The sequence below is a fragment of the Alternaria conjuncta genome, assembly GCF_024043145.1.
Source record: "Alternaria conjuncta strain BMP 0040 chromosome Unknown scaffold_32, whole genome shotgun sequence".
NCBI lineage: Eukaryota > Fungi > Ascomycota > Dothideomycetes > Pleosporales > Pleosporaceae > Alternaria > Alternaria conjuncta.
In genome coordinates this window covers 191,653-208,149 of record NW_026250121.1, presented here as the reverse complement: position 1 = coordinate 208,149, position 16,497 = coordinate 191,653, and the positions used below count along the sequence as shown (strand labels likewise).

Genomic DNA, 16,497 nt, shown 5'->3' with positions numbered 1-16,497 from the left:
CTTGGCGCGCGTGTGGGGGGAGAGTATGAGGTAGAGGGCGTTACGGAGAAAGAGCGCGGCTGCGTTGCTTATGCCTGCGCTGCCGATGGCGATGGGCAGGAAGCATGGCGGGCGGCCGAGGCGGGGATTATGTCATTGCCTGTGGCTGTGTCTGGCACCCGACGCGTCCGCCCTTGGCGACACCTTGATCAAGAACACGACACGACACGACATTCACAACATCGCCACATGTCACGGGGATGCATTCACTTACTGCACGGGCTTACAGCCATCGCCGTCGCTGTCGCAAAAGCCATTGATCTACTACCACGCGTCCCGCTCACGCCAAGCCAACTGTGGAATACTTGATCTCCTCTTCACTCACTAACCGCCACTTACCAACACATCCAGTGCACAGCAGATGAATCATCCGCGTCCACGTATACAGTGTGGCACGTTCGACATGCTGCGCCACATCATCTCTCTTGTCGCATTCCTTACCCTCATCCAGCCTGTCCGTTGCACTCAAACGTCGCTGACCCCGCATCATCACGGCCACCCGTGGAAGGAAGGAGCGATGGGTTGACTCTATACGGCTCGCGTCAGGTATTGCTTTTACTCGGCCCTGCATTCTTCTAGCGCCTACGCTCTTGCCGCCCAGACTTCAACTTGGGCGCATCGTATCTGGCCACGTGCTCTGCCTTATCGCTGTGCGCGGGTATCTGCCGCAGGTAACCAAGACGTCCTTGAGCCTATACAATACCGCGACTTCCACTGGCTGGACTGGCTTGTTGAACCACATTGAGCAAGACTTACACCTGACTTGCATCGCCTTTGACTCTCGCTACTGATAAGACGAGATGCGGCAGATGAAGCGAGACACTTTGAGTCACCTTCAAGTCAAGCGAGGCTGTCTTGGAATCTTCCGCCCATGCAAAATCCGTGGTAGACTCATAGACGCAGACGCAGAAACTGCGCATGCGACCCACAAACAATACGGTACTCACAGAAGCTCCAGCATCTTGATTACTACTCTTCTCGGGCACTAAACCCGATTTTGCTAACTCCCTCACCATGCGCTACTGCGAAGGATCAGTTGGTACAGTTATAGTAGCGCATTACAAATTTCTGACTCGAAGCGAAAAGTCAGCGCTGCATACTCACGCCCTGGCGTTCATCTTTACGCCCTACATGTTAACCAGATGACGTAGATAAGTACCTCGATCTTCTCGCTTTGACATCGACATAAAGGAACGCGCCTGGCGCTACCCGTGCAACACGACAAGGCCAACACAAAATGTCAACAACTCAAACTACGTTCGCCCTGCAGGACCTCTCCTCACCAGCAGACTCCCAAGTTCACCTGAACCCCAGCAAACCCTCTTTTCCACTCTCACAGGACACTGAGCCAACCGGCCTTGGTGATTCCGAGCAGCCACCCGCCGATGCAGCAGAAGCCATCCCAGACGGCGGCTACGGCTGGACCGTCGTCGCATCCTGCTCCTTCCTTCTCTTCTGGATCAATGGCTACACAACCGCATGGGGCGTCCTCCAAACTGCCATCCTGAAATCGCCCGCGCTAAACACCAATCTGCGCACCATCACTTTTGTCGGCAGTTTGTACATGGCTGTCATGGTCGCTTTTGGCATCGGGGGAATAAGAGTCATGAGGTCTTTTGGTGTGCGATACACTGGCCTTGCTGCGACGATTCTTTTCGGAATGAGTCTGGTTGCTACGAGTTTTACCTTGGATCATCTCGGCGGGTTGTTCTGTATTGCGGGGCTGTCGATGGGCGTGGGGACGTCGTTGTTGTATGCGGCGACTAATAGTCTGCCGTTGCAGTGGTTCAGCTCTAAGCTGGGTATTGCCAATGGCGTCGTCAAGGCCGGTGGTGGTGTTGGCGCGACGGTTCTTCCGCTTGCTTCGCAGGCACTCATCGACAAGTTTGGACTGCAGTGGACGTTTCGCATATTGGGCATTCTTATTATGGCGACTGGGATTCCGTGTACATTGGCGTTGAAGGAACGCGCGACGACTGGCACGCTTTCGCGGTTCGATTGGTCGCTGTTAAAGAACGTCCCTTTCCTCACGCTGACCATGGCCGGAGCAGTCGCGGTCTTCGCACTATTCGTACCGCCCTTCTTCCTGCCGCTGTTCGCGAGCTCGATCGGCCTGTCAGCTGGGACTGGTGCTGGACTGGTTGGTGGATTTGGTGCTGCAACAGCAGTCGGTCGTATCGTGGGCGGATGGACATGCGACAAGATCGGGGCTTTCAACACGTTGATGATCACCTGCCTGGTCAACTCAGTGAGCATGCTAGCCATCTGGCCAGTCAGCACGTCTTTGGCTCCTCTGTTCGTCTTCGCTATCGTAAACGGTTGTGCCAATGGCAGCTTCTTTGTCAGCCTGCCGGTCGCCGTCACAGTCGTCGCTCCACATTCCGCCGCGGCATCCATCGCTCTGATGGTCTTCTTCTGGACTCCGGGTTATCTCCTTGGCGCTCCTCTTGCGGGGCTGTTGATTGAAGCGACTGGTGCGGCGGACTCAACGTCGATTGAGCCGTACAGGGCTGCTATCTTTTACGCTGCGGGCACGGGTGTTCTCGCCACTTTCCTTGTCCTCGTCGCGCGCCTACGTCTGGACACCAAGGTCCTAAAGCGATTGTGATGAGCTCTTCTACTCAGTGGGAAAAGGTTCATGATCTCATAATATTGTCACGATTGGATCATTTTCTTCTTGCATAAGCGCAAGGCGACGACATCGCAGACCATCTATGTACCTGGATCGATACCGTACAACAACTCCAATAAATGGCTCTTCACTTCTTCCTTCGCCCAACTCATCTTGATAGCGTTCTCGGCCAACTTCTGAATCTCCAAATTGGTAAACCCGCAGTATTTCTTCACCACCAGCAAATTCTCCCACACCCACGTGTCCTCCATAAACGCCGGATCGTCGCTCGCAATACTAATCACGATACCGGCGTCGAAGAGAGCGCGAATCCGTTCAAACACCTCGTCCATCGGTTGATGCCGAATATAACTCCAGGGACAGATCGTCATCCCAAGCCCCTTCCCTTTGATCAACGCCATAAGCTCCGCATCACCAGCAGCATTCAGCCCATGGTCAATTCGATCCGCACCCGTGCCCGCGATACTCGATGCCACCTGCCGGACATGTTCGAGTGGATACGGCGTCCCAACATCACAATGCGCAGTAATCCGAAACCCATCCTCTCGTGCTCGTTTGAAGATCTCATCAAACAGCTCAGGCGGCCTGCCAACCTCATTCGAATCAAGCCCAACACCAACGATGATATCGCGGTACGGAAGCGCCGCTTCGTAATGCTGCATCGCGGATTCTGGTGATTCGTCGCGCAGGAAACACATGATCCATTTGGACTTGACCTGCAGTTCACATTTCGCAGTTAGCAAAGGCATATCTCTTGGAGGTTGAAGAGGGACCTCTCGGGGCGGGCTTACATTAAGAATCTGCTCCGCATCCCACGTCGCCTCCCGAAACCCTTGCATCATCGTCTCCCAACTCGTCCCCACACGCGTATGCCCCTGAGGATCAAAGAAAACCTCCGCATACCGCACATTCATCTCATCGGCACGCTCGAAATACTCCATCGCAAGGTCATAGTAATCCTCCTTCGTCTTCAGCACTTCAAAACCCCCGTAATACGCCTCGAAGAACGAGAGCGTTTCTTCTGTATTATCCATGCGGTTTCCTGTGCGGGGTTTCAAGGTATCGTGGGAATCTCGCAGTTCGGCGAGTGAAGAGAAGGGTTGACCGGTTCGGGGGTTGAGGATGGTTTGGTTGTTTCGTTGTGAGAATTTCCATTTTAGATCGGCGCTTATGATGCCTTCGATGTGGATGTGCAGTTCGACTTTGGGGATAGAGGCGATGTAGGTGTCGTTTGTGGATGCGATGGAGCGGCGCAGGTCTGCTCGGGAGGCTACGGGGAGGGCGTTTTCGACGTCTGTCATTGTGGTTGTGGGGATGGTGTTTCGTGAAACGGAGTTGTGGGCGCACTTAGCAGAAAGCAGTGCTGGTGATTCCTGGTACTAGTCTCTAGGTTTTTGAACGCGTTGTTGGTTCGACTCTTGGACACAAGAGTAGTTTGATATATGCTTACTACTTCGTGACTCACAGCATCCCTCGGCGCATCATCAACCCGATTATGCGGATATTAGCCTAACATGCATGCCGGCGGACGGCGCGTCCCGATTAATTGCTGGCCGAAATTTGTATACTCTGTCTGATTAAAGAGTGCTTTGTAGTAACGTTGTTGCGGTTTGACGTCCCGAAGGCTATTTCGAGAAGGATGCCAAGCCTACCAAGATAGTATCGAATGCGGATCAATGGGAACAAGACAATGGCTATCATGATATATGCGGGGAATTCAAAGAGATACTGTTTATATAGCATTATGTATGTGTAGCGTCCCAACGTTAAGATAAATATATACAGCAGATTAGTCTATAATACAACGAAGATCCAAAAGCGCGCACACCCCCATAGCCTACAAAGCCCAAGCAACAGCACCAAACACGACGGCCATAACACCGCCAGCGACACGGTCAACAGCAGCCGCACCAGTAAACTGAGCGGGACCAGATGAAGTAGCGTTGGCAGGGCCAGTAGGCACAGCAGCAGTTCCAGTAGGCACCATAGTCATAGTACCATTAACCATATGCGGGGGCACAATACCAGAAGGCATATGTTCCATCGTACCAGACGGCATGGCAACCATCGACCCGGTCATGGTGCTAGCAGCAGGCATAACCTCCATCGCCGTCGAGGACATAACAGGAAACTCGCTGGAAGGCTTGAAGCCCCTGCAAAGACCGCCGCTGCAAATGTTATACGCACACTGATCATCGCTGCTGCACTCGGCGTTGAAGTTTCCGCAGCGCGCAATGAGCATGGCGTTGCTGGCCCAGCACTGCACGCCATTGGCACACTGGTCAGGCTTGACGAAGGGATTGCAGTCCGCGCCGAGAGGCAGGCTGCCCGCGGGCGCGACGATGGTGGGTGAGGGCGCGGGCTGAGGGCCCTGGTTGGTGGGTGTGACGGCGCCGCTGGTGGGCATTGCTGACGCCGAGGACGAGGCCGAAACCGAAGATGAAGCGAGGAAGCCGTTGCAGAGGCCGTCGGACAGGTTGCACGTGTTGTAGGCGCATTGCTCGTCGCGCGTGCATGAGGCTTGGAAGTTACCGCAGACGGGGATGAGGCCCGAGTTTACGGCGTAGCAGTTCGCGCCGAGGGCGCAGGGCACGCCGCCGGGTGTGCAGTTCGAGCCAACGGGGATGGTGGTGCCTGTGGGGGAGGCGGCGGCGGGGGTGGATGTGGTTTGCGCTGAGGCGAGGGTCGCGGCTGCGGCGATGGTGAAGATGGTGTAACGCATTTTAGCTGTTGTTGTTATAGACGGTGCTTCGTGAAGAGAGTGGTGTTGAGATGCTGTAAATGAACGAAGCGAGTGTCGTAGGATTGTGATAATGTGATGATGTTGTGATGGAGGTGAGAATGATGCGAACGTGGGTGAGGCTATATACTCATAGTCCTCGTGTTGTTGCGCGGTTTAAGCTGTCGTACCTGGACGACGATAGTTCAGCTAGCACCTAGCGCTCGTAACCAGCCTTCCAATCCGCCACAAGGTGCCGGTTACACGGGGCTACCGCGAATGACGATGTCCAAAGAGCCGAAGCTACCTCCGCAATTGACACGCGTCCGTGCTTGAAAGCTTGAATAGAATATTTTTGGACCTTCTAGCGTTGTATAGCGTCGTCGGGATGTTGCATCTCGGTCGCTCGGAGTGGCGCCGATGGGAGCCGCAGTGGCCGCGTCGCTCCGACCGAACGTTGGCGCATCATCGTCCTTTTCTGTTGGAAGGTCTCGACCTCGCAACTTGAGTGCAGTCCACGCAATGTAAGGCGCGTCTTCTCTTCTAGGTGCTCTGGCACGCGCAATGCTCTACCCAAGTGACGGAACGATTGTGAGCAAGTAAGACCTGGAGCTTGTCATCTGCACGGGCCGCGAAAATGCGGAGTTCAATGCGCTCGCCGATCATCCCAATCCTTTGGCCCACTCTCCCAGCCATCTTCCCTGAACACCAGACATCTTGGACTACCATCATCATCAGTCCATGCTCTGAACATGCCTCCACAGTTAAAGTCTTGTACTACCGTTACTTTGCTGCCAACAAGTTCTATGCCGATGATACCGCCGGTGCCCTCATGGGTTGCGCCCCAACGATCTCCAGCAGATCGCTGAAGCTCACCGTCAGGTCCTGCCATCCACGTTGTTGTGCTGGAGAGTGATGAGCCTGAGAACCTTGATCTGGCAGCTGTAGTGCAAGCCGCGCACGTGCGAAGGAACGAGTCGCCGTTGCCTGTCCCTGAGAGACCCACGGCGTGGCGCGTCGACACGGGCTTCTCGTATGGCTGTGCTGGCGATGATGTAGTTGCTCGTGTCGAGGGTGATCCAAGCAAAGGTAGACAGTCGCCCACTATCCCCCGTATATCGCCTCTTGATAGTTTGTCGATCGGCGACGTGACGCAGGCACGCGGCTGGTACAACATCTGCGGTGCAGCAGCTTTCTCGTCGTGCCACTCCTCAGCCCAGAACCCCGCACCGATGGTCGGCGTATCTCCAATGCGCCCAGGAACCTTGTTTGTCAACCCACCTGTCGATGTTGCCGTGCAGACGGTACCGAAGCTGTCAACAACGACCGCGCCACACGTTCCAAGCGGAATGTAATTATCCTTCTCCCAGTCGCTCATCGCGTCTGCATTGACGCCGATCTGCGCTTTCTTCGCGTCTTCCGCAAGGCCGCGTTGATGTTCATCCCATCTCTTCTGGGTGAAGAAGTAGCTTGGGTCCACGATGTCGAGCCCCCAGTCCTTTGCAAGTCCCTCTACGAAGTCTCCGCTATATTGGCAGTGGTCAGCTGCACCACTGCCATCTGCTTCTTCGCCTTTGATAAGCAACTCTCTCGCCAGCTTGATGGGATTCTTGACGTGGCTGAGTAACATGCATCCGACGCCTCGTTTCCTATAGCCGTTCGAAACCATGATGCTGCATTCGAGCTCGTTCTTGCCTTCGCGCGTGAAGACCGCGCCTTTGCCGGAGTTGTATAGCGGGTCATCTTCCAGAAGTGTGACAGCGTAGGTCGCAACGTCCAGCGCTGTCGATCCTGGCTTGCGAAGGAGCTCCTCTGCTTTCTTGAGAATGTTGAGAAGCGAGGCGCGGTACTCATCGTAGCGTTCACGGGGAATCGAGGTGCGCGTTAGATTGCCCGCACCACCATGGATAATGATGCGGGGCTTCACATGAGCGCTCGCGCTCGCGGACGCGGACGCAGACGCAGCACACTTCTCGGTCATAGTATCCTACTGGCTGTTGCTGAAGTTTCCTGGATTGCGTCCTGTGATGTGGGCGATAAGGCGCGTGTGGACGGGTAGGTGCCTGAGGCGACCGGTGAGATAGCGCTAACCGAGGCCGGGTTAGCGTGAGTTTGCTGTGCCACCTTCCAAGCCTTCTCGCGACGTGGTCTTCGTCCGTAGCCTTGTCCCTCATCATGGGCGCGCCATCCCATACCTCATTAATCTCAACTTCGTCCTAGAACAAATCCCTGTCGAATGCGACCGGCGTCGATACCCGGTTATGGCTATCATCGTTCGCTGTCGAATGTACATCGGCTGAGACGTTCAGCCTTGTGGCCGACATTGCATTTAGCAACGACACACCGCAAACATGCGGCTTCTCAACACCTCCACGCTAGAGGTTCAGGAGTTTCTGGAAAGCCGAGTTCCCGAGTACGTAATTCTCTCCCACACTTGGAGGGAGGAGGAAATTACTCTTCATGATCTTTTGTCTGGCAAAGCAACGACGAAGAAAGGCTATGCGAAGCTTACGGGTTGTTGCAAGAAAGCGAAAGATGATGGGTTCGCATACTGTTGGATCGACACTTGTTGTATTGACAAGACTTCGAGCGCTGAGTTATCTGAGGCCATCAACTCCATGTATCAATGGTACAAGAACGCCTGCATCTGCTACGCCTACCTAGAGGATGTTAACCAGGAGCTCGGAACGGGCGGGTTCGGATCATTCGCGAACTCGAAGTGGTTCACACGAGGATGGACCTTGCAAGAGCTTATTGCGCCTCCAATCGTGGAGTTTTATGACGCTCTCTGGTCAGAACTCGGGACGCGCAACAGCCTTCAAGCCAAGCTAACATATATTACTGGTATCAACCGAGACGTGCTCACTGGTGGAGATCCTCTTCGCTATGCGGTTGCCGTAAGGCTGTCATGGGCGGCAAATCGGCAGACGAGTCGGTTGGAGGATAAGGCATACTGTCTTTTTGGGATACTCGGTGTGAATATGCCCCTTCTCTACGGCGAAGGCAAACGCGCGTTTCGGCGCCTTCAGGAGGAGGTGCTTCGAGTCGACGAAGACTACACTCTATTTGCCTGGGACACACTCTTACCGAGAGAAAGCCTTCTAGCCAGTTCGCCGTCAGATTTTGAAACCTTTACACCGGTGCTCGATTTGGTCTCTGCGGAGTTAGCAGATGGTGATAAGATCGTGCTTCGCGATAATTTGTCCAAGACTTGCTTCTCCGCACTTCCACCCCCCGAAGATCACTCGCCTCCCCGCCTTACCAGCCGTGGTTGCCATCTGAGTCTACCTCTATTCCGTCACGAGGAACAATCGTGGTATGGCTGCCTTGCGTGCTTAGAACGTCCAAAATGTGATAGCCTTCTCTTGTGCGTAATGCTGCGTCGAGTTAGAGGCAGCGAGTATCGATTTGAGACAGATTGGGATACCGAGGGGAAACAGAGTACCCTTATTCTCCTTCCTAAGAGTGCTACAAAAGACTTTCGGTACACTTCTATTTACGCGATCACATCGAGTGACGACGACCCTTCGGATGTGTCTACCTCTAAGACCCAAGGCGAAGGTTACTGTATGTTGCGGATCGCGATAAAGCCTACCTTACGCCCCGAGATTGCGCGGTTCTCATTCGGTGATCGCGTGCAGTCAATTATTGATTTACCGGAGTGGAGTTTGGACTGGGAACACACAAGTAGCTGTATTACTAGTGATCCAGCTAGACAGCTGCCTACTGAGAAGCCGTACACTGGACGCGGAAACAGCGTTTTCGAGTTCAACTTCGACCTCAAGGTCGGTCTAACACTAAGAATCTTTGTTCACGTACGCGTGAATCAAAATCCTTATCTTTCCGCTGAGATCATGCCTTGTGCTGGCGAGTCAGATGCTGGGCCAGCTCGACTACCCAGACCTTCGTACCTACCACTACCACCACCACCACCACCACTATACGTACACCCATCACATATACCACAACCAAAGCCGAATCACGCTCTCGATCGTAAAGTTGTTCCAATTCAAGAGCCAGCAGGCGGCAAAGATCTCAAATGGTCCATCCACTTATCCATACGGCGTGTAGCTTCAACGCCTTTTGAGCCCAACACAAAGCAATATGTGCTTACACTCAACAAAGAACGATGATTGACTCGGGACGGCGGCACGACCGCGTGAAATAGACTTCATCTCGAGTATATAAAGATAACATCACCGCGACCCCTCATGTCAGCGTATTCCCATCCCCACCCCCAACCCCCCCATCAACCCCCGTCCTCTCAACCTCAACCCCCTCCTTCCTCTCCCTCACCTCATCCACCACCCCCGCCGCCCCCTCATACCCAATAGCCTTCAACCACATCGGATCAATATTCTCCACCGCCAAATACGGACTAACATCCGCCTCGGGAAACAACTTATTCCTCATCGCATACCCCATCCCCAAATGCGCCCAAAGATTCTCATGCAAATACTCAATCTCAAAGTCTTCATACCGCGGCGTCTCAATAACCTCGGCGTACTGATTCGAGGAGCCGGGCCACACGGCATTGACCCGCCCGGTATCGTTGTTCTTGTACCAGGATCTGCAGCTGCCTTTCCAGACGGTGTGTTTGATCCATTCCTGGGCGTGGGCGTTGAAGGCGTCGGTGATGGATTGGCGGGGCACCCAGGATTTGATGTGGTCGCGTTGCATCTTTTTGATTATCTGGATGGTGTATTCTGCGACTGCGAGGAGGGGGCCGGTGACGGACCCGTTTTCGACGGGCCAGGTTGGGCCGACGAACATGAGCCAGTTGGGCATGTCGGGGCAGGCGAGGCCGAGGTAGCCTTTGGGTTCTGATCTCCATTTTTCGTAGAGGTCGACGCCGTTGCGGCCGATGATGGGGAAGCGTGGGCGGTAGGTTACGTCGAAGCCGGTGGCGCAGACGATGGTGTCGACGGGGCGCTCGATGCCGTCGGCGCCGATGACGCCGGTCTCGGTGATCTCGTTTACGGCGGTGAAGTGCACGTCGACGTTTGGCTCTTGGATGGCTTTCATGTAGGGGTCGCCTGGGGTGATGCGTCGGCCTACAGGAGATCAGTGAGCGTTCCTGTGAAAGGTGGCATGAAACTTACAGCCAACCTCAAACTTCGGGGTGAATCCCTCCAAGAGTCGCTCGTCCTTGAGGAACTCTTTCATCCTCTCCCTGAACAGCTCTTGCGCACCCTTCTGCGCTTCACTTCCAGCGTAGAACGCGCCCCACAACCCGTTGACCTGATTCTCGATATCTTTAGCGTGAGCAACGAGCTTACGCGGGTCTTTCCGGAACTCATCGCGCTCTTCTTGCGAGTACTCCTTGTTCTGGCCATAGTTGTTCGCGATTTGAACGAACCACACTCCGGTTCGGACGAAGATATCCATGTGCTTTACATGTGGTTGCATAGTCGGTACTGTTTGAATGGACGAAGCGCCAGATCCAATGACCGCCACACGATCGACCTTCCACTGCTCACTTTGATAGTCCTTCGGCCATGTCGCGGTATGGACAATGCGACCCTTGAAGCTGTTGATGCCTTTGATACCAGGCCACTTGTAGTTGTTCAAGATGCCGGAAGCGTAGAGAAGAAGATCGCATTCCTCTTCAAACTCTCGTTCTTCACCAGAAGATGACGTCTGGCGGAGCGTGACCTTCCACTTGCCGATGTCGTCTTGCCACTCGGCTCGCACGGCTTCGGTGTTGAATGTCATGTACTTGCGCAGGTCAAATACATCGCAGACCTTTTCGAGGTACTTTTGGATGTCTGGTGCGTAGGAGAAGAAGCGCGGCCAGTCTGGATTGAGGGCGAAGTTGAGCGTGTAGGCATGCGATGGGATGTCGCAGGCGCAACCTGAAGGGGTCAGCTCACTCATGCGATGGTTCACTAGTGGATGTACCTGGATACCTGTTCTCGAGCCATGTTCCCCCTAGATTGGCATTCTTCTCGTAGATGACATGCTCGACATTCTGCGTGTGTTTCTGTATCTGGTATGCCATTTGGATGCCAGACAAGCCGGCTCCAATAGTCAATACCTTCAGCTTTCGAGAGGAAGGGTCCTGGAAGATGATCAGTCTTTTTGCTAGGTGCTAACGGGCACTGGAACACACATTATAGACGATATCTGGGACGCTGTAGCCGCCAGAACCAGGCGTTGAGTAATCCCATTGCTTGCCGCTGCCCATCGTGTTCAGGTCTGGCGCCATCTTGGGAGCTATGATACGACGAAAGACTGGGAAGACGGTCGTGAATCTTTTGGAGACGGATGGAGGAGCAAAGTGCAACTCAAAGCGTCATAACTTTATAGATCGACACCAGGTACATGTCATGTCACATCACAGCGGGCATCGGGCGCCGGGCGTATTAGTCGCCAATGCTGACAGCAGTGCGTGACCCAAAGCTGCTCCGTGGAGGACGATTTAGTAGGACAGCATACACCGGGGCGAAGGGTCACAGCCGCAACGTTGACCTGTGATTGATGGTCCAGTCGATACTGTGCGGGGTTGTTGCGGGGTACTACATTTCCGAGGTCGTGAACTACTGAAAGGAGCAAATGACACTCCGGGTAAGGCATCCAGAAGGAATTGTTCCTGGTCTTATCTGCTTCATCAGCGTGTGCAATTGTTGTACGTGATGACCAAGTTGTTGTACATGGATGACCAAGGTGTCGGCCGAGCTGGGCTTTGACGTGTGGTTGGAGAATCGTGATGCGTTTTTTTGGGCTGTTACCACGGTGAGCAGCATGTTCATCTCATACGAGGGAGGTATTCAACACATGCGCTGCGGTATACATGACGGACCAGAGTGTATTTTAGCTTGATGGTCTTGAACAAGCATGCCTCTCTGCACGTCGCCAAGTCGTTTCTGTCGCGTGCAACGGACGCGCATTCACGCGGGATCTCGCATCCTTGCTGTGACACCAGGGTGGCGATAGCATGGCATCCGGAGCACGGATTAGTTGCGTCGTTGAATTCTTGCAACTTTCTTGATAAGACATTCGCATCACACTCCATATCCCATGAGGATGAACATGCAATGCCTAAGTCGAAGGATGCAGATGCCTAGACGCGACACGACCGTGCACTCATTAGCGCGCTACGCCCCGCAAGGACGTCATCGCGGTACACCTTCCCTCCCCGTCGACCACCCAGCAACACCATGGACGCACCAGTGGGACCAGGACAGCCGCTCCGATCCCTCCCTCTCACAACGCGACGCATCGACATCCAAAGTTACTTCACAGCATTGACAGGCCGTAGCGCTGATTTTCCTACGCCTACTGTGGTAAACACTACGCGACGGGAGCTACTTCGGTACGTACCTAGTAGGATACGCTATCAGTGTGTTAGTATTAACACGCTACCAGAGCCATTCAGACTAGGCAGTACATAGCGGACTGTATAAGAAGAGTTCGCAAGAAGATCCAAAAGTCGGTTGATAAAGCCGGAGAAGGCGCTAGCTGGGACGAATGCTACAAGCCTGTGCACAAGTACTTGTGCTTTAGCTCTGCGCACACAAGGGCGTATAATTCAGCTACCGAGTAAGGATGATTCTCTGTTGTGCCTGCCTGACACTGACATTGATGTGTGGTATAGGGACCTTGATCGTGTAGTCTATGACTATGGCGCATTATCTTGCCGGTTACTCACCATGGAGATTATCCATGATCTACCGGAAGATATTCGAAGCAAAATCGCCGCATACTTGACAGACGAAGGCAGACCAGTCGTACTGGCTGCACCAGCAGTTCTATCCGATCAGACGTGTCCTGATAGACTCACCGTACGGGACGCGCTGGCAAACATGGTGACCGACGGCCGCAAACACCATCTCAACTGGAAATACATGGGCTACATGACACACTACGTCGTGACGACCTGGTTCGCTGTCAACACCTTCCTCATCCACGACTCCGTAGCGTTGGACATTTTCTTCCGCGAAATCTGGCTCGGTGACACAGTCTTCCCCAGCATCGTACCTGCGGAATACCTACAGCGTTTGAACGTCGTGTTGCGCGGTGACATGAAAGACTACGAGCCTCAGAAACGGGAATGTACGGGGCGGACTCTGTGTATAAGGCCTGTGAGGCCCGCGGAGGTATTCAGCGAGCATCTTGGGCTTGTGCTCAAGATGAAGAAGCTCCGCGGGTTTAGGCTGCATGTTATGATCTCGGCGTCCGAGCTGGAAAGGGTCGAGGAGATCTTGAGCGCGGTGAGGGGTGTGAGGGCGAGACTGATGAGTAAGGGTGTGAGAGTAAGTTTTACTTGGCGAGGCGAGGAGCTGGATGGATATTTCAGGGAATTGCAGAAGATTGGGGTGTGAAGTAGTGATGTCGTTGGGTGAAAGTCCGTCGGTATAAGGGGACGACTACCGCTCTAGTCCAATAAGACCCTCCACTTCCTGCGCAATCTTGCCAAACGCCATAGCACGCTCTCCCTCCGGCTCCGCTACCACAGTCGGCTTCCCACGATCAGCGTCATCGCTGATACTCGCATGTAACGGTATCTCGCCCAGCATGTTCAAATCGTACTTCCCACACATGGCTCTGATCTTATTCATATTCCCAAACACTTCATGCACGTCTCCGCAACCCGGACATTTGAAGCCCGCCATGTTGCACACCAGACCCAGCAGCTTCACATCGACTTTGCGGAAGAGTTCGACGCCTTTTACGGCGTCTTTGAGTGACAGATCCTGGGGCGTTGACACGATGAGCGCGCCGTCTAGATTGAGCTGTTGCGTGATTGTGAGTTGGACGTCGCCGGTGCCGGGTGGCATGTCGAGGACTAGGACGTCTAGACCGCCCCATTCGACTTCGTGGAGGAGTTGCTGTAGGGCTTTCATGACCATTAGACCGCGCCATGCTACTGGTGAGGATTCTGGGATTAGGTAGCCCATGGACATGGATTTTAGGCCGTAGTTGGAGAGGGGGAGGAGTTGGTTGTCTGGTTGTGGGATTAGAGGTTGATGGAAAGCTGGGTTGATGTGAGCACTGACTGGATGAAAGTCGCGGTTCGCCGGATAGATTGAGTAAGGTTGGTATTGATGGGCCGAAGATGTCGGTATCGAGGAGGCCGGCTTTGTAACCACGACGCGCGAAGCTTAGGGCGAGGTTGACTACGACACTGCTTCAGTATTGCGGATTGAATTTGGTCATAGACGGTAAGATTTACCAGCAATAGTACTCTTTCCAACTCCACCTTTTGCAGACGAGACAGCGATCACTTTCTTCACATCTTTGATATTCCGCTTCTGTGGCAAGCCTCGCTGCATCCGCGGCATTTGCGGAGGCGCGCCGGAGCGCGGAAGACCCTGCGCTCGCCATCAGCTATTGCGCAATTGGCCATCTTAACGAATGACATACGAGAGGATTCTCATGCTGCAGACATCGCAACGTCGAGAACAACCGTGGCTTCAGCATCGTCGTGATAGAGACGGGGGTTGCGGAGTTGATGGCGGAGGTGACGCGCATCGGCGTTTCATTTAGCCGATGTCATTGAACTTTTTTGTGGGGCACAGAGTGAACTTTCTCTTCCGACGCGCTTCACCAGCAGCACCAACACCAAACCGCTTGCACACTATGGGGAAGTCCAAGATTAGAGGTATGAAACTTTCGTATATGCGCGACTGGATTTTCGCTCACGTGACTACCAGATTTCGACCCCGAGTCGCTACTCGACCCTGCGCCGAGCTCCAGCGAAGACGAGCGCTCCGACGCTGAACTCTCTGAAGTTGAAGATGACAATGCTGGGCGCGAACATTATACGTCGGTCGGAAAGAGCAAGCTGAGGAAGCCGGTTGAGGTGCCTCTAGGCCCGGAGTACGCTGGGCGCAAGGTGGACCGCAAAGCACTCGAAGACAGCGACAGCGACGACCCGTTTGCGAAGGGCTTTGACGATATAGACAGCGAAGCTAGCGACGATGACGAAGAGGATGGCATCAACGGTGTAGAGCTCGACAGCGAAGAGGGCAGCGAAGAGGACGACATGAACGGCGATTTTGACGAGGACATGAGCGATGAAGACGAGGACATGGGAAGCGCAGGCGAAAGCGGGAGCGACGACGAGGCCAACGACTCCGAAGACTCGGAGAATGAGCAGCCTGGCGCCGAAGCCAAAACTGACGCGTCAACCATCCGCGACCTCATGTCCGCCAACAAGTCCTTCACGTCGGGCATCGCTGCTGGCACGCAATCCGATGTCGCCAAGGGAGAAGCCGTAAAGACCCAACGGAAGACGTTCGATACACTGCTCAACTCGCGCATTCGACTACAAAAGGCCTTGATCTCCACAAACTCCATGGCTGCAGAGCCATACAAGACCGAAACCGCAGAAGATGCGCCTATCGAGGCGGCAGAGGCAGCCGCATTAACTCTCCTCAACAACCTCACGAATCTGCGCCTCTCCCTAGAAGAATCGCGAACAGGCCAGAAGCGGAAGCGCCCAACCTTCGACTCAGTAACCCCATCCTCCGAAATCTGGACCACCATCCAAGCGAGCGAGAAGACCACATTTCCGCACCGCAAAGCCGTCCTGGAGCGCTGGTCCAACAAAACCAAAGCCACAACCGTCACAAACAACAAAGCGCGCCTCAACGCATCCGCCCAGCAGACCCTAACCGAAGTCCTCGACTCCCAACTAACATCCCCCCACCTAGTCCTCCGCACCCAAACCCCGCGTTCTTGCGCGCCCCTCCAATCCTCGACCAAAAACCCCCAACCCTCGCCCGCCATCTACGACGACGCCGACTTCTACGGCCTCATGCTCAAAGAACTGCTCGAACAGCGTTCGGCTGATCTCAACAGCAACGGAACCGCGGAGTTCGTTGTGCAGGCGCCGTGGCAGGTTGCGCGCGAGGCTAAGACGAAGAAGGTCGTTGATACGAAGGCGAGTAAGGGGCGCAGGTTGAGGTATACGGTGCAGGAGAAACTGCAGAATTTTATGGCGCCCGAGGAGAGGGGGCAGTGGGGGGATAGGCAGAGGGATGAGTTGTTTGGGAGTTTGTTTGGGCAGAGGGTGGGGCTTGGTGAGGGTGATGAGGTGGAGAGTGAGGTGGAGGAGGGTGTGGATGCCGAGGAGGCGGGGTTGATGTTGTTTAGGAGTTAG

At 54.4% G+C, this 16,497-nt stretch overlaps 8 protein-coding genes across 8 annotated transcripts; 3 read left to right on the top strand and 5 right to left on the bottom strand.

The window, feature by feature from the left end:
- Positions 1 to 1,276: 1,276 nt before the first annotated feature.
- On the top strand, positions 1,277 to 2,647 carry J4E85_011290 (uncharacterized protein; the record flags this gene model as incomplete). The annotated part of the gene is made up of 1 exon (XM_051475493.1): positions 1,277 to 2,647. One exon carries the CDS (start codon positions 1,277 to 1,279, stop codon positions 2,645 to 2,647), a length of 1,371 nt encoding a protein of 456 aa, XP_051320781.1.
- Positions 2,648 to 2,751: 104 nt separating this feature from the next.
- J4E85_011289 (uncharacterized protein) lies at positions 2,752 to 3,972 on the bottom strand (the record flags this gene model as incomplete). The annotated part of the gene is made up of 2 exons (XM_051475492.1): positions 2,752 to 3,387; positions 3,463 to 3,972. 2 exons carry the CDS (start codon positions 3,970 to 3,972, stop codon positions 2,752 to 2,754), a joined length of 1,146 nt encoding a protein of 381 aa, XP_051320780.1.
- A 536-nt stretch (positions 3,973 to 4,508) lies between these two features.
- Positions 4,509 to 5,393, bottom strand: J4E85_011288 (uncharacterized protein; the record flags this gene model as incomplete). Its single annotated transcript, XM_051475491.1, has 1 exon — positions 4,509 to 5,393. The coding sequence occupies one exon, from the start codon at positions 5,391 to 5,393 to the stop codon at positions 4,509 to 4,511; it is 885 nt and encodes a 294-aa protein (XP_051320779.1).
- Positions 5,394 to 6,036: 643 nt separating this feature from the next.
- J4E85_011287 (uncharacterized protein) lies at positions 6,037 to 7,371 on the bottom strand (the record flags this gene model as incomplete). The annotated part of the gene is made up of 1 exon (XM_051475490.1): positions 6,037 to 7,371. The coding sequence occupies one exon, from the start codon at positions 7,369 to 7,371 to the stop codon at positions 6,037 to 6,039; it is 1,335 nt and encodes a 444-aa protein (XP_051320778.1).
- A 2,228-nt stretch (positions 7,372 to 9,599) lies between these two features.
- Positions 9,600 to 11,598, bottom strand: J4E85_011286 (uncharacterized protein; the record flags this gene model as incomplete). Its single annotated transcript, XM_051475489.1, has 4 exons — positions 9,600 to 10,444; positions 10,493 to 11,245; positions 11,292 to 11,451; positions 11,503 to 11,598. 4 exons carry the CDS (start codon positions 11,596 to 11,598, stop codon positions 9,600 to 9,602), a joined length of 1,854 nt encoding a protein of 617 aa, XP_051320777.1.
- A 1,444-nt stretch (positions 11,599 to 13,042) lies between these two features.
- J4E85_011285 (uncharacterized protein) lies at positions 13,043 to 13,714 on the top strand (the record flags this gene model as incomplete). The annotated part of the gene is made up of 1 exon (XM_051475488.1): positions 13,043 to 13,714. The coding sequence occupies one exon, from the start codon at positions 13,043 to 13,045 to the stop codon at positions 13,712 to 13,714; it is 672 nt and encodes a 223-aa protein (XP_051320776.1).
- A 45-nt stretch (positions 13,715 to 13,759) lies between these two features.
- On the bottom strand, positions 13,760 to 14,674 carry J4E85_011284 (uncharacterized protein; the record flags this gene model as incomplete). Its single annotated transcript, XM_051475487.1, has 3 exons — positions 13,760 to 14,337; positions 14,390 to 14,509; positions 14,566 to 14,674. The coding sequence occupies 3 exons, from the start codon at positions 14,672 to 14,674 to the stop codon at positions 13,760 to 13,762; spliced, it is 807 nt and encodes a 268-aa protein (XP_051320775.1).
- A 298-nt stretch (positions 14,675 to 14,972) lies between these two features.
- Positions 14,973 to 16,497, top strand: J4E85_011283 (uncharacterized protein; the record flags this gene model as incomplete). Its single annotated transcript, XM_051475486.1, has 2 exons — positions 14,973 to 14,994; positions 15,047 to 16,497. 2 exons carry the CDS (start codon positions 14,973 to 14,975, stop codon positions 16,495 to 16,497), a joined length of 1,473 nt encoding a protein of 490 aa, XP_051320774.1.